Source organism: Xiphophorus hellerii, chromosome 7 (genome assembly GCF_003331165.1).
Source record: "Xiphophorus hellerii strain 12219 chromosome 7, Xiphophorus_hellerii-4.1, whole genome shotgun sequence".
Lineage (NCBI taxonomy): Eukaryota > Metazoa > Chordata > Actinopteri > Cyprinodontiformes > Poeciliidae > Xiphophorus > Xiphophorus hellerii.
In genome coordinates, this window is record NC_045678.1 from 31,743,093 (window position 1) to 31,758,203 (window position 15,111).

At 45.9% G+C, this 15,111-nt stretch overlaps 2 protein-coding genes across 2 annotated transcripts; one reads left to right on the plus strand and one right to left on the minus strand.

Annotated features, from left to right (window-relative positions):
- Positions 1–1,045: 1,045 nt before the first annotated feature.
- On the plus strand, positions 1,046–8,319 carry c7h2orf69 (chromosome 7 C2orf69 homolog). Its single transcript, XM_032567295.1, has 3 exons — positions 1,046–1,662; positions 5,594–5,832; positions 6,559–8,319. The coding sequence occupies exons 1-3, from the start codon at positions 1,372–1,374 to the stop codon at positions 7,022–7,024; spliced, it is 996 nt and encodes a 331-aa protein (XP_032423186.1). The 5' UTR covers positions 1,046–1,371; the 3' UTR covers positions 7,025–8,319.
- stk17b (serine/threonine kinase 17b (apoptosis-inducing)) lies at positions 8,167–15,037 on the minus strand. Its single transcript, XM_032567294.1, has 8 exons — positions 13,881–15,037; positions 13,564–13,709; positions 11,778–11,990; positions 11,563–11,701; positions 10,831–10,957; positions 10,503–10,551; positions 10,158–10,337; positions 8,167–9,920 (listed from the first exon to the last, which is right to left on the minus strand). The coding sequence occupies exons 2-8, from the start codon at positions 13,671–13,673 to the stop codon at positions 9,698–9,700; spliced, it is 1,041 nt and encodes a 346-aa protein (XP_032423185.1). The 5' UTR covers positions 13,674–13,709; positions 13,881–15,037; the 3' UTR covers positions 8,167–9,697.
- Between the last annotated feature and the right edge of the window lie 74 nt (positions 15,038–15,111).

Here is a 15,111-nt window from a genome sequence, read left to right on the forward strand (position 1 = left end):
TTTTTTTTGCATGAAACGTTTTCTATTTGTCTTAATAGGTGCACTCTAGACATAAGTTGAAAATGTATTCATGTTACACATTTGTACCAAACCCTAGGTCTACTTTTTACATCGATACTGTTCGGGTCAATTTGACCCGGCAGTCAGGTTAAAGTGCAAAAAAAGATTTTAAAATGTCCAATTCTATATGTTTCCTTGCAGTTATGAACCATATTTCACCGCACACACACTCACACACAAACACACGCAACCACACACACACAAGCCCACTTTCTCACTATTATCTTTACTTCACTAGGAAACTGCGAGAAAGCAGGTGTTCACACAACCTTTGACGGGAATCTTTTCTGTTCCTGTGGACAAACTCCACCCACTCTGAGTGACACTCAGCAGAAGTGGATGAAAACATAAATACTCTCTGCATGACTCATTTATCTTGATTTTAATCAGCGGGTCAATTTGACCCAGAACAGTATGTGTGTCTCAAGTTCAATTATAAAGATCACCCTTTGGTAAAAAAAAAAAAAGTATAATATAAAATAATTTACCAAAGGTCAACTTCAAGGAAATTATTGTTTTTTTGTGTCTAGGTTTTTTCAGTGGACATTAAAAATCTAAATTCCATTTTTTATGTCCAAATGAGTAAATGAGCAGGTTGTCGTCATTGATCCTTAATTTCTGAGAAATAATAAAACATCATTGCACAAATATTGATTGAAATGGTTAGTATTGGAGTTAATAATCAGATACAAAAATGTTTTGGAGGAATTTTTTGGTTTCTGACATTATAGCATGATTAAACACTCCCTGGGTCAAATTGACCCACGAACATTTTTGCTGTACCCTAGAAACGAACATAACAGGAGACAGCCTTTTCATTAACTTTAACTCTTATCTCAGTAAAATATGCTAAAGTCGTGTTACTCATACTTGAGTAAATTTTTCGGTACTCTACTCACCTCAGTCAATTTCCAAAGTAATTTCATGAGCATTTCTTAAAGGATTTAGTTTCGTATTTACTGTATCTATTTGGTTCGAGGAAAAATGTCGCTAAAAAGCTCTCTGGTTGACCAGCACCGTAACCGGAAGTAGGCGTGACTCATCTTGAGTTGTATCTTTGTTACAGGAAGTACAGCAGCTTTTTGATAAACAGCGCCTCTCTGTGGTCACAAACGGTCTCTAACGGTCACTATTTGAATACATTTCTTTAAAAATGTGCTACAGAGTGAGGCGGGTCACTTTTGCTAACTGACAGAGTATTTATTTTAGTTTGAGGTTACAGGAAGTCGTTGTTGTGCTGTCTGCTAGCGGCGGTGTTTACTGCCTGCGCAGAGGAGCAGAAAACTGTCAACTCATGTTGGTTCGGAGTCCATGTTGTCTTCCAGAGCGTTAGCAGCCGTAGCAGCGGGCATCACTCTCATCACCGTGGCCGAACACATGAGCTCCGTGGCGGGAACCGCTCACTGTGGGCTCCGGGGGCCGCAGGGCTCCGGCAGCCCGAACGGGAGGCGGCTGCAGCGGCTGGTCGGAGTCTCCGGCTGCGGTCCGAACCGGGTCAACGACCTGCTGCTGCTGCGGCCCGAATCAGACGAAGAGAGCTGCTCCGGAACCAAGGAGAGGGGCAGCAACAGACACGTTGTCTTCTTCCATGGAGACATCCAGGTCAGATTTTACCCGACAGGTTTTCACTCCTTCCCGCTGCTAGAGGTCCACCAGGGGCGTTACTAAGCTGCACAGCTGAAGGGGGCTGGGCCCAGAAAATAAATAAAACTATGTTACAAAAATTATTTTAAAATAAAAGCTAATATTTCAAATATTAATAACACTACAAAGGAAAAGAAAAAGTATGTTAATCTAAATGAATCAAAATATGAGTTTCACTCAACTCACAACTGATACAATGAAAATGACAAAAACTGAATAAATAAGGAACCATTTGGATAGTATGAAAGTAATTATTGCAGCTGTTTTCTGGATGTAAGTAAATGAAGAACTTTGATCCTCTGTCGTGTTGAACAGTGCATGTGTGTTGGGATCAAAGGTGGGGAACTCGCAGTGTGATGCTGCTTCTGGACAGGTTTGATAGGTTGGAACTATTATTACAGCTCTAGTGCAGAACTAACAGATTCTATGATATTTATTTTATACTACAAGAGTTGACATTAAAAAAGACTTTCAACTGACCGTAGAAAAAAGTTAATAGTAAATATTAATATTAGTTGACATAAGCCTAAACATGTAAACATAGTAAGAAAAATGTTAAAATTATGTTTAATGCATTTATGTTTGTGTCATTTTATTCAAGGGAACCGATCTGTATATCAGGAATCGGCTAGTAAACCCGTTCTGTGATCGATTGGTAGTGTCTCCATCCTCCACTAGGGGGCGTTCACCTCTAGAGAAGAACTTTACATTTATTCAGCTTCCTGTAACATTTTCAGAGCAGCTCTTTGTTCCGGTGTTCTGACTATCTGAGCTACCTCATCAGATTTTCCTACAGTAGCACGGATAGATGGCTAAGTCTATCTGTCAGTGCTACCTGTCCAAAACTGCTACCATCATGTTTACAAACAGAAAACTATAGCATATATATAACATATATATTAATATATATGTTAAATATATTGGATAACAATATTAGAGTGACTGAAGTGGAAGCTTAGCAGTTATGGTTAGCTTAGCATTGGAACAATTTCTATCCACGACGAAACCACAAGAAGATGACTTCCTTCATCTGAATATCTACCTGTTTAAAATGAAAAGCTGTAGATGTTTGCACTAATCCTTTACTAGAATATCCTACCTGTTAAAATATTTTAAATACAGAGGTTAGTAAGAATAAAACGGTGTCAGACAGAGGGAACAGGTTTTATGCTTATTAATCCGCTGTATGACAGACTTTATTAAATGCAGCCACAATGTGTCACTGAACTCCACAGGTCAACAATATGATTAATATACACTAATATTACACGACTATTACAGCTTCAATCCCACATAGCATCGCTAACATCTATTTAGCAAAGTTTAATCATAAAAAAAGAGTAATTAAACTAAAATATTTTAAAATATAGGGACAAAATAGCCCAAAAAACAACGTATTTTGTCCTGATTAACCACCAATCAATGACTTGTTTACAGTAACAACTTTGCAGACAGCAAACTAAAACCGTTTATAAATATATTTATAAGCTGCTGTCATGTAAAGTAAAAACATGAAGTAATACAGCAGCTTAATAAAAGCAGGTATAAAATAAATTAAAAAAAGTTTACTGTAATCTTCAACGAAATAAAATGCATGAAACTAAACTTCCACAGGTAGCACGGATTTATCAGAAATCTGCTGAGTCAGCAGATTGTGACGCAGCATCACCACCAGGTAGCACGGATTGTTGGATCAGAAAAGGTCTTAATTATATATAGATGATAAGTAATACTCAGAGACGAGTTCTTCAACTGCAGGCCACGGCGGGTGGAGATTTATTACACTGTTCCACAGATCAATTTACAGTACAAAGCCAAATCTCAAAATTCTCCCCAAAATCTCATTGTATTCTTAGAGTCAGTCTGTTTTATAGAATCTCATTTTCATTGGTGTAAGTTGGTAAGTTTTTGACCAATAGCATTACTGCCCGTGTTTGACGTGTGTCCTTACGTAAGAACTCCATCAGCTTTCAAATGAGTGTGTATTGGAGTTTCTTAGGAAGTGTTAAGACCTATTGACCTCCAACATCTGCTCCATTTCAAAGGTGCAAAACAAGCCCATTATTATTCTTATCTATCCAAACAGTTTATTTCTCAGACATTCTTTCCGTCTCACTTCGGCTTCGCACATACAAGGAACTGGGAGCCAGGTCAAATCGACCTTCTTTGGCGCCAGATTTCCTTAGTGAAAAAACAACCTTATAAGGAATATTTTCGCTCTTACAGGATTTATCAGAAATCTGCTGAGTCAGCAGATTGTGACGCAGCATCACCACCAGGTAGCACGGATTTACAGGTAGCACAGATAAACAGATCGCCGGCTCTCGTCTCGTCTCCTCCATCGTTTACTTATAAACACCGTCTGAGTGTTTTCACATTCAGTTTTGTTTGGTTTAGAATAAAAAATAAAGCTTTGGGTTTAGTTCAAAATATGAGACAGTTTAATATGTGAAGTAGGATCATTAATAAGTTAGTAGTTGGTTTAATCTGCAGTAAATCCCGTATTTCTAACTTTATAACAGATTTCATGCGTCAGCTCCGACTGATTGCTGCTGAACTCGTTTCGTTTTGACATCAAACCGTTTTCCTTCTCCTTTGACCTCCGGTGACCCCACAGCGCTCCATTTTCCCTCAGTTTTCCTGACTTCCAACCCGCTCATCCATTGTTAGCGGCTCATTAGCGCGTTAGCATTCCCGCGGCGTCCCGGTTTTCCCAGAGACCTTTGTCCTGTGGGATGCTCTGACGGTGACGTTAGCATGTAAATAACCTGAATGAGGTCGTTGTGTTCAGTCCCACTTGGCCCTGAGGATGAAACGGGTCAAAGGTCACCGGGTCGCTGGGCTCTGAGAAACATGAGAGACATGGTTTTAATGGATCTGAACTCAGAGCCTTTATGTTCTGGTTCTGATATGATGCTACCTCCGTGTTTCTGCCGTTTAAATCCAGAAACGTTGTGATTTCAGCTTTAAGGAAACGTTCCGACTCAAACAGCGAAGCAACGGGGCGTGAAAACTTTACTGCACTCAGAACATCATCTAACAGCTTTTTGTTTTGTGCTGTTTACAGTTAGTTAAAATCATGTTTCTGTAATTTTGTAAACTAACCATAAAATGTAGTTTTTAAATATCCAAGCTTCAAATATGAATTAGCTGGTTAATTAGCTAGCCTGCAGTCTGCAGCTGAACAGCAAAGCTGCTCGTCTCTTAGCTGTAGTTTTAAAACCACATCAGCGTCATTAGAGTGATGGACTCTAATTTATTTCTCCAGTAAGAAATTTTGAGGATCTAGTAACTCTTCAGAGGATCGGGCGTACTGACGGTTGAGATTTCATCAAAGAACAGACATTGCCTTCATTTCCAATGACAAATTCCTTCATGTCCCACAATGCCAAGGGATGCTAGCGGGTCATGAGCTAGCTGGGCGCCTAGCCAACTGTCAGTGTGGCTCAGCGGCAGATACGCCGGTTTGCTACGTGATTTAAGCTGTGAGGCTTTGAAAGCCGTAGAGTTTCCATCAGAGACTGGAAGGTCCCTGCTGGTTCCAAACCAGACCATCATGTTTTCATCTGGTACCTAAAGAGGTGCTTTAGGTACCTCTGGGTGTCGTTCACCTGTTCTGGTTCTGTCTGGACAGAACAGAACCAGAGATTCTGTTCTGCTGATGCAGCCGAAGCTGTCTGTGATCCAGTAGACAATGAGCTGTTGCTAAAGGACAGAGTTGCTGCTTCTCACCCACCTGAGCCAGAACTGAAGATCTGGTCAAGAGCGGTTTCCTCCAGAACCGTTTGGATTAGCATTGGTCTGGCGCTCTAGTACGACACCTAGTGGTTGTTTTGTGAGGTTGCACTCTGGACGTTGAATTAAAAGCTTTTGTTTTTTCCTTTGGCAGAACTTCAAGGAGGAGATGGCCGTGCAGCCGGAGGCGTCTCAGTGGCTGTCCTGGAGTCTGGAGCAGGTGGCTCTGGTTCTGGGCCAGCGGTTCCCCAACAGGAACATCTGGGTGGTCAAAGCCTCCCGCATGTACCTCAACAAGTTCAGCTGCTACCAGAACTTCGTGGAGAGCAACATGTTCGGTGCGCCGGAGCACACTGCCTACACCGCCGACGGCGGAGCTTTTCACCAGCTCAGGTTGGTTCCCTTCTCCAGCGGTCAGTCGGTCCGATTGGACCCAGAGGTTCTCCAGGCAGGAACATGAACGGAGGAAAGATCTGGGGAACAAATTCCTACTTCCAGACTCCGTCTGTCCGTTTGTCCAGATGTTGAAGATCTGCTTTAGTAATCATCTTCACTTCACCAAGAAACCCAATGACTGTCCATCCAACCGTCTGTCCGTCCAACTGTCTGTCCATCCAACCAACCGTCCATCCATCCAACTGTCTGTCCATCCAACCAACCGTCCATCCATCCAACTGTCTGTCCATCCAACCAACCGTCTGTCCATCCAACCAACCGTCCATCCATCCAACTGTCTGTCCATCCATCCAACCGTCTGTCCATCCAACCAACTGTCCGTCCATCCAACTGTCTGTCCATCCTGGTTCTGACCTGTTGAATCTTGTCTGGACCGTATCAGAACATGAAATGCATGACACAGTTTATTACTGATCAATAAACTGTGATGATCAATCATTAGCTTTGTTGCTGTGTTGTTAGCGTTAGCATAAAGTCCAGAAATGGACAGAAAACCTTCAGAGTTCTGAACTAAAAGCTGCAGGAATCCTCATGATTTCATTTCAAGGCTTTGGATGTAAATATGATTCTGTCTGTTTGAACCTTTAAACTCTTGAGGAAGTAGAATCACCTTTGATGGTCCTCCAGGTGATGATGATGATGAGACTCTTCTTCTCTTGTCAGGTCGCTGCTGACCAACGCCATGGAGCGGGCCAAGCTGCCGCCTTCAGGGGGCGCCGGCGGTCTGCCACCCGGGTTCTCCCTGACCCTGGTGGGCTTCAGTAAGGGCTGCGTGGTTCTCAACCAGCTGGTGTACGAGCTGCCCGGGGCGCGCGCCGACCCCAACATGGCCGCTTTCGTGCGGCGGATCTCGGACGTGTTCTGGCTGGACGGGGGCCACCCGGGCGGCAGCCGCACCTGGGTGACGGACCGCGAGGCGCTGCGGGAGCTGGCGGCCAGCGGCGTGTCCGTGCACGCGCACGTGACCCCCTACGAGGTGCGCGACCCCATGAGGGCCTGGGTGGGCCGCGAGTACGGCGTGTTCATCCAGACCCTGGAGGAGCTGGGCGCCTGCCCCAGCAGGAAGCTGCACTTCCAGGACGAGCCGCCTTCCATCCAGAACCACTTCCGGGTCATCCTGGAGTTCTGAGTTCTGCTTCCTGTTTTGGTCTTAGAACTTTACAAACATGACGGGAAACATGTTTACATTTCATGTTAATTTAATATTTAACCTAATAATATCTGATGTAGCATTCAGAGTACGGAGGGCCAGAAATGACTAAATTAAACATCATCAAGTTAAATAAATAAATGTTTGATGTAATAAACATAATAAATGGTTCTGGTTTGGTGAGTTTGACCACAGGAACCATAAATAAACACGATTTATTTTATGCATCGGCAATTATAAGTTTGCATCTAAATTAGTAATTTTCATATATAATAAAGTGTCTTAAATAAATGCACATGTATCTTTTTAGTTAGCTAATATGTAATTTTGTCTCTTCTGGCCCTCCGTACCGGAAGTAAACAGCCTCATTCCTTCAGTCTGAACCCAGGGTTTATTTTTCTTCCTTTGATGAACTGAAACATGGCGGTTCTGATGCTGAGCTCCAGAACTCGACCCGACCCGGTGGAATCTGTAGGCAGAACTGTGAGCCTCAGAACCGATCCAACCCGGGAAACAGTCCGGATCAGAAGGTCCGGTCCGATCATCTGCATTTTGGGTTTTTAATAATTCATCAGAACCGGCTGTGAGGTTCTGATCCGGTCAGGCTCAGATGTATTCATACGCCCTGTGGCTGGTATTGGACCGGTTCTGATGGGGCAGAACTGGGAGTGTGGGGAGGAGGTCCAGAACCAGTTTGGATCGGGTCAGCCAACCAGTTAGCCGCTGGTCCGAGGAGGAAAACCAGCCCACAGCATGATGCTGCCACCACCGACTCCAAAATAGACAGTTTAGCTCCACCATGGAGTCAAACATCTCAGCATCCAACCAAACATCCAACCAAACAAACAAACAAACATCCATCCAGTTCTGGTTTCAGCAGCTGAATGTTGATCAATTTTTTCATCCTGAAATTAAAACGGTTCAATAATCAATAAAATCTCTAAATGATTGGCCTCCATGATGGATGAAGCTCCTCCCCTCTTCATCACTTCCTCCTCTTCCTCAGTTAGCGGCTCTTTTTCCTGATGTTTCTGCTGAATGTAACTTCTGATGCATTCCTTGTTGTCGTGCTGCTGGTGGTCAGCAGGGGGCGCCACTGGGACAGACACGCCACGCTGATACTGTTGTCTACAACTTTAATGAGCTTTTCCAGTTTGCTGTGTGACACTTACAGATTAGCCAGCAGTTATCAGATTACAGATTATTTCTTCTGTTGAAAATGTAATTACGCTCAAACATTAAAAAACAAATAAAAATAAAGTTACATCCTTTCAGCCGTTGGTCTCTGTGCTTGTGGCTGATTTGACTGGAACAGGAGGAATCAGCAGAAAAAACATGGAGGCCCAGCGAAGCAGCTGATGTCAGACCGGCTCCCTGCGGCGGCGGCACGGGACGTCCCGGGACGGGGCGTCCTCACAGAGCCCTTTGTGCCCCGTGGTGAGGTCATGAGGTCAGCCGCTGTGGCACGCCGCCTCTCTCACTTCCTCTGCTCCCTCGTTTCTCTCCTTCAGCTGCCCAACTCAAATCTTTCAGATTCGTCCTGCAACACATTTCTACTTCCCTCAGTTCCTTTCAGCATAAAAGCCTCCTCAATCAGCTGCTTCCCTCCACAATCAGCCAACATTAAGACATGAGCTCATCGTTTCATAAAACATCCAGAATCAGTCCAGCACATAAATAACATTAATAATAACAACAGTAGCAGGCCAGTGGCAGGCGGAGCGGCGCCCTGAGATGATCACTCTGGAATGGCTTCAGACACGCCCCTTCCTTCCTGCACAGGAAGTAGGTGCTACGCAGGAAGCAACGTACGGCGGCTGGGCGGCGCGAATACGATGAAAACATGATGCTAACTGACTGAAACACAAAAACTAACAATCAGAAAAACTCAAACGACCCAACTACAGGAAACAGAAACTCTGCTAACTCCTCCACTGAAACCCTCCAGACCACCAGGAGGCGCCGACCACCAAACCATCTGGAGGGAAAGTTGGAGGGAGGAAGAAATACTTCACATCTTTTTCAAATACAGTTTTTTATAACATAGAACAGCAGCATATTTTCGTAGGTAATATTACCGACTCCAGGCTCCCCCTAGTGGAGCGGAGGACTGAGTTTACAACGTTTCATACCGGATGTCTTTGCTGTTTTCCATTTTGCTTGTTTCCTTCGTAGAGTTTTTCTTTTTTGTTTTGGAGTTTCATCATTCAAGTTTTTGCAGCTAGTTTTCGGTGATAGCTGCACCTGTTAGCCGCCGTATGTCCTGACAGGAAACGGTGTGCGGCGCGGCGTGCGAACATCAGCTGCTCTACAGCTAAACCCTGAGCTACGTTTGGGTGCAGAGATCCGGCGGGGAGCGGCCGGCGATGGAAACGGTTTCCCTGGTGACGGCAGCAGGCGGCTCTTCCAGGTGACCCCGACGGGTTTTCCTACTTTAAGGCATAGATTCAAACTGCATAGATTTCCCTAAATAGATGCTGCAGTGCAGCCGTTGTGGAGGAGGCGTCCAGCAGCGCTGCTGAACAGAAACAGGAAGCTGTTATCTTTGGTTGGACTGGAGGATCAGTGAAGCAGATTAGAGCTTCTGGGAGCTTAAAACTATTTAAAACAGAAGAAGAAGAAGCCGTCCGCGCCGCGTCGCCTCAGGCGTCTTCAGAAGTCGCCGTCTCCGGCCGTCTCCTCCTCCAGGCGGAACCTCTTGGCGTGGGAATGGGGCGAGTCCAGGAAGTTCTCCTTGTCCTCCAGCGGCGCTGCCCACTTGGTGCCGCAGCTCCGCTCCCGGACGGGCCGGACCAGAACCGGCTCCGGGTTCAGGCACGGCGGCTGCTGCCACAACCACGGGTGACTGAGGCACTCTGCGGCGCTGGGCCGGTCCCTGCAGGCCAACCAGAGGTCAGAGGGAAACAGGTCATCAGAACGTTTGGCGGATCCGGATCCAGATCCAGACCCGCATCGACTCAAAGGTTTATCGCTCCAGAAAAACGACTCCAGAGATTCTGAAAAGTGGCTAAATTTGGCAAGAGACTCGCTGAGTCAGCAATAATAACAATGATAATAATAACAGGCTTTCCCAGTAGTTCCCGTCCCGGTTCCGTCCCGGTTCCGTACTCACTCTGGCGCCTTGACCAGCAGCTTCCTGATGAAATCGACGGCGAGTTCGGAGACGCGGCTCAGCGCGTCGCGGCTGTAGTCCACGTTGACCTGCGACACGTTCAGGTACGTCTCCTGCTTGTCGTCTCCGAGGAACGGCGACTCGCCCGTCACCAGCATGTAGGCGATGACGCCCACGCTCCTGCAGGCGGAGCCGACAGCCGGGTCAGAACCAGAACCACAGCAACACCGGCTCCTCGTTCAACATTTCGTAATGTTTCGTATTTCAGGTGAACAAATTCTGTAAATTAAATCTAACCGGGCGTCCTGATACTGTTGCCATGGTTACCCCAGCCCCATAACTCACCACAGGTCCGTCGCCGTGGTGATCGGCTCGTAGTTCAGAACCTCTGGAGCTGAAAGACACAGGAAGTCTGATGTCATTCAGAGCCTTTCATCGCTTCCTGTTTTCTGTTCTGACAGCAGGACCGGATCAGCCCGAGGAAACGGTTCAAGTTTTAAAACGTTTCTATGGATACAGATCTGAAAAGTGTGGAGTGAGGTCAACCCCTGAGGTCTGAAACCCGAAACCAGCAGAAAGAAAACCTGGAATCTGCTTTCAGTTCGTTACTATTGGAGACGGAGGTCTGATCAGCGGGTCACACCGGACCGGATCGGGTCGGGTCGGTTCTTACCTACGTACTCGGGCGTTCCCAGGATCTCCCGCAGCTCGCCGGCCGTCCCCAGGCGGCGGGCGAGGCCGAAGTCCACGATCTTGATGTCGCCCAGCGGCGCCAGGCTGGTCAGCAGGATGTTCTGCGGCTGGAGGAGAAAATGGAGGACGAGTTCACCGGACCGGGTCAGCGTGTTTACACAGCCATCGCCATGGCAACACACTGTACTAAGAGTTCCTCTAACAATCATTAGCAGGCCGACTCTCCATTCTGACTAATAATTGCTTTCAGGACCATCAAAGAAACAAAGAGCTCACTGGGTCTGACCCGACCCAGTGAGCCCGGTTCAGGTCAAAGTTCAGGTCCAGCCGCCACTCCCTCTGGTCCAGGCTTTAACTGGACTGACCCAGATCAGAAGAACTTCAAATCAGATGGAAGAAAAATCTGCAGAGAGTGGAACGGCGTTTCTATTGGTTGCCATGGGGATGGGTGAGTGTTTCTATTGGTCGGGTCGTGAAGCGGTTCTGGTCCGGTAACCGGTCCAGCAGCAGTTTGTTCATTTGCTGCCACACCAGAATAAACGTTTCATAAACTGTAATAACTGAAATAAAGTAAATAAATTTAGTTGAACTTTTTAAACATGGAGTCAGAAAACGAAACATTAAAAACAGGAATTGTACCAAAGACCCAGAGATCTTCTTAATGCTTAAATGGACCCGCTTCATGTTCTGGTTCTGGTTGTGTGTGTGAGACCTTGAGGTCCAGATGGACCAGCTGGTTCTGGTGCAGGTGTTGGACCCCCTCCAGGGTCTGTCGGATCAGCCGGGTCACCTGGGCCTCAGGCAGCAGCTCCTCCGACACGCACAAGTCAAAGATCTCCCCGCCGGCGGCGCTGCAGACAGAACTGGGTCAGAACCGGGTCAGAACCGAGTCAGAACCATAACCCGGTGGGCTCCAGGTCCACTCACTACTCGAGCAGCAGCACCAGGTCGTGGTCAGTCTCGTGGGCGGCGTACAGGTTGACGACCCGCGGGCTGTTCCGGGCCAGCTCCAGAACCGCCATCTCATGGACGGCCTCGGCCCGGCAGTCCCGGCCCCGCCTCCTCTTCCTCAGGAACTTGGCGGCGAACTCTTTCCCAGAACTTTTCTCCACGCAGCGCTTCACCACCGCAAACTTCCCCCTGGGTCAGAGGTCAGAGAGAACCCGGACCGGTCAGGACAGCAGGCGGTTCTGTACAAAAGTTTTAAACCAGCTGCACCTGCTGCTGGTTCTGGTTCTGATCCGACTGGACAGGAGGAAAATATATTCATGAAAAGGAAATATAAAAAAAAATACTACATTTATTAAAATAATAAAAATATATTTTCTGGGAAAAACAAAACTAATTTTATGCGGAACAAAAAAAACCAACAAATAATCATATTGATGATAATATTGATGAGAACGCTGTCGCCATGGCAGCAAAGATCTTTAATCTGTAGATCTGTAGTCGGTCCGGTCCAGTCCAGTCGGTCCAGTAGATCTAAGTCATCCAGATGCTGCAGCTCAGATCAGATCCCAGATGTTCTCCACACAGACGCTGACCACATCTACTGTCTCCACCTCTGGACCAATCAGAACCGTTTGGACCACGTGGTTGTAGAATCATCTCAGGACAAGAAACCCAGAAAACCAGACTAAATCCTCCAGGTAGAGGTCAAAGTTCACTCTGATGCTAACAGGCTAAATGTGATGCTAACAGAGCCACTCTGGGATCGGCTAGTGCTGCCTGGCAGCCAGCGGTCCAACCTTCAGTTCGGTCCAGTTGGTTCCTCCAACCTGGACGATGCAAACGCCGCCTGATCTCAGATCAGCTGGAAGTTTCCTCCACTTCCTGTTTCAGACCAACATGGAGTCCAGTTCTCCTTTCTGCGCTCCGGTTCTTCCTCACACTGATCACACCCAGCACAGCGCCAGCAGCCCTCACATGACCGCAACCGTGGTTACCATGGTTACCACGGTTCCCGGTTAAAGTCCAGAGTCCAAAACATGGCGGCCAGAGCAGCAGGCGGGTCATAAAGCAGTCAGTCAGGTGGCAGGCTGGTTCCTGTCTGCTGATCAAAACCTGATCACAGAAAAAAACATTCCTCTGGAAATAAAAAAACAAAAAGAATCTGATTCCTTCTGACGGGTCCAGTTGGATAAACCAGAAGAACCTGGACCGGGTCGGACCGCACAGCCTTAAGAACAAACACTGGGTTTATAGAAACATTAAAATATAAATATTAATGATATTTAGACTAGATTAAAAACCACAATATTAACCTGCTCAAACCGGGACCGACCAGAACCAGAGACCCAAACGACAAATCGCTTCACAAATACAGAAATGATCATAAAAACTGAAATCTTAACAGGAAAACATGCCAGAAATATAATCTAATTTTTATCTTTATGTTTAAACAAATAAAGGTTTTACCAATCACAAACATAATGTACATAAAATTGGTAAATACTGCTGTACTTAAGCTGTAATATGAATTAAAATATTCTATAACGATTCTTATTTCTGTAATAAAAGTTTAATAAATCACTTCCTGTCTGAACAATTTACATTTTTTACTTTTTTCTCACTTTCAGATCAGATCAGGAGCTAAAGACTCATTAAAAACTCCTAAATTACTGAAGAACCGAAACTATCAATATGAGGTCATGGTCCAGTTCGGTTCAGGCCAATCAGTAGAACCGAACCGGATCAGAACCGAACCGCTCACCTGCCCAGCTCTCCGGTCACCTCATAGGCGATCTCCAGCGGCTCGGAGCTGATCGGGGTCTGGGACTCCGCCAGCAGCCCGCTGCGGCTGTCCAGCCGCCTCCGAGACATCCCCCGGTCCTCCGGTTCGGTTCCGAGAGTTCAGCCCTGTGAGAGAGCAGAACCGAGCCGCACGGCTAGTTAAGGCTGGTCACCATGCTACGGGTTAACTCCGGTTAGCCAACTGTCGCCAAGTTAGCTCGAATACTTCTAAAGCATCCGGTCCAAAAGTGAGTTCGAGCGGTTCGGTTCCTCTCGGCTCCACCTGGCCGAACCCACCTGGCTGTGCAGCGATCCGGACGGCTGGTTCTGGCTCCTGTTAACCTGGTTCGTTTGTTTATCCGGAGCCTTTTCGATCATTTTTACATCCCGTTTGACACTGTTCAGACACGTCACTCCACTGCAGCGCATGCGCACTGGCGTGTTTGGATAACAGTTTCAACAGTTTTCTTTCGAACAGCCATGGGAATTCCGTTTCCTTCCCGGGATCTGAATCGTTTGGCAAATATCTTTCCATTCCTGCTGACCTTTATATAGATGTTGGTAAAGTAAAAACTGAAACTCAAGTAAAAGGAGTACGACTTCAGTATATTCTTACATCCAAGAAACTACTCAAGTAAGAGTTAACAGTATTTGGTATAAAGGCTACTTGAGAAATGGGTCAAGACATGACATTTAATGTTTTAAAATAAGTCAAAAATAAAAACTTTTCCCAAGTCATATAGGAATTATCTGACCTCTGGGCTGAATTATAATATATGTACATACATCATGGTTTTTATTTTGCTTTTAAACAGGTTTATCATTCAGCACAAACAGTAAATTCAATGTTTTTAAATGTAAATCATCAAAGTCCAAATTCAATGAAGAAACATTTCAATTTACTCTCTTTATTTAAAATCTCAGCAGGACTTTTGTTCCTTTCAGTCATTACTTTGTTAAAAGTGTTTCTGCTCTCATTATGGCTCCTGAGTCATGGTTCTATGTAGGAAAGTAAGTACACCCTGAGCAGCAGCAGTTCTGACCCACTCTGCTCTGCTGAATTGTTCTGGACACACTGGAGAGTTTTCCTGCATGAACAGCCTATTTAAAGTCTATAAGGGGTTGAGTAGTTTTCACAGGACTGTAAATGTTTTAACCAAACATCAGTTCTTATGTGCCTCCCCCAGTTCTGGTGCCGCCCTGGGTAACCGCCCGTATCAACCTGCTGGCTGCGGCCTTTGAAAAGCGTAAAAGCTCTTCCTGTAACCTGACTGATGAGTAAAGGTGTTGGACCCAGCAGTTTGACACACAGGGACTGTTTGAGGAGTGGTGCTGTGGGCCGTTGCCATAGCAACCAGTGACTCAGCACCGTTTCAAGCTCTCGTTGTTTCCTGTATTTTTCCACCCAGCCAGCAGGAAGTTGGTAGATTTTCTCGCAGCAGCTGCAGTTAACGCGAGAAGGCTGAATTTAGCTTTTGGTTTTTTAATAATCCGATAAGGAAAGTTTATAAAACACAGCCTTTTCTGA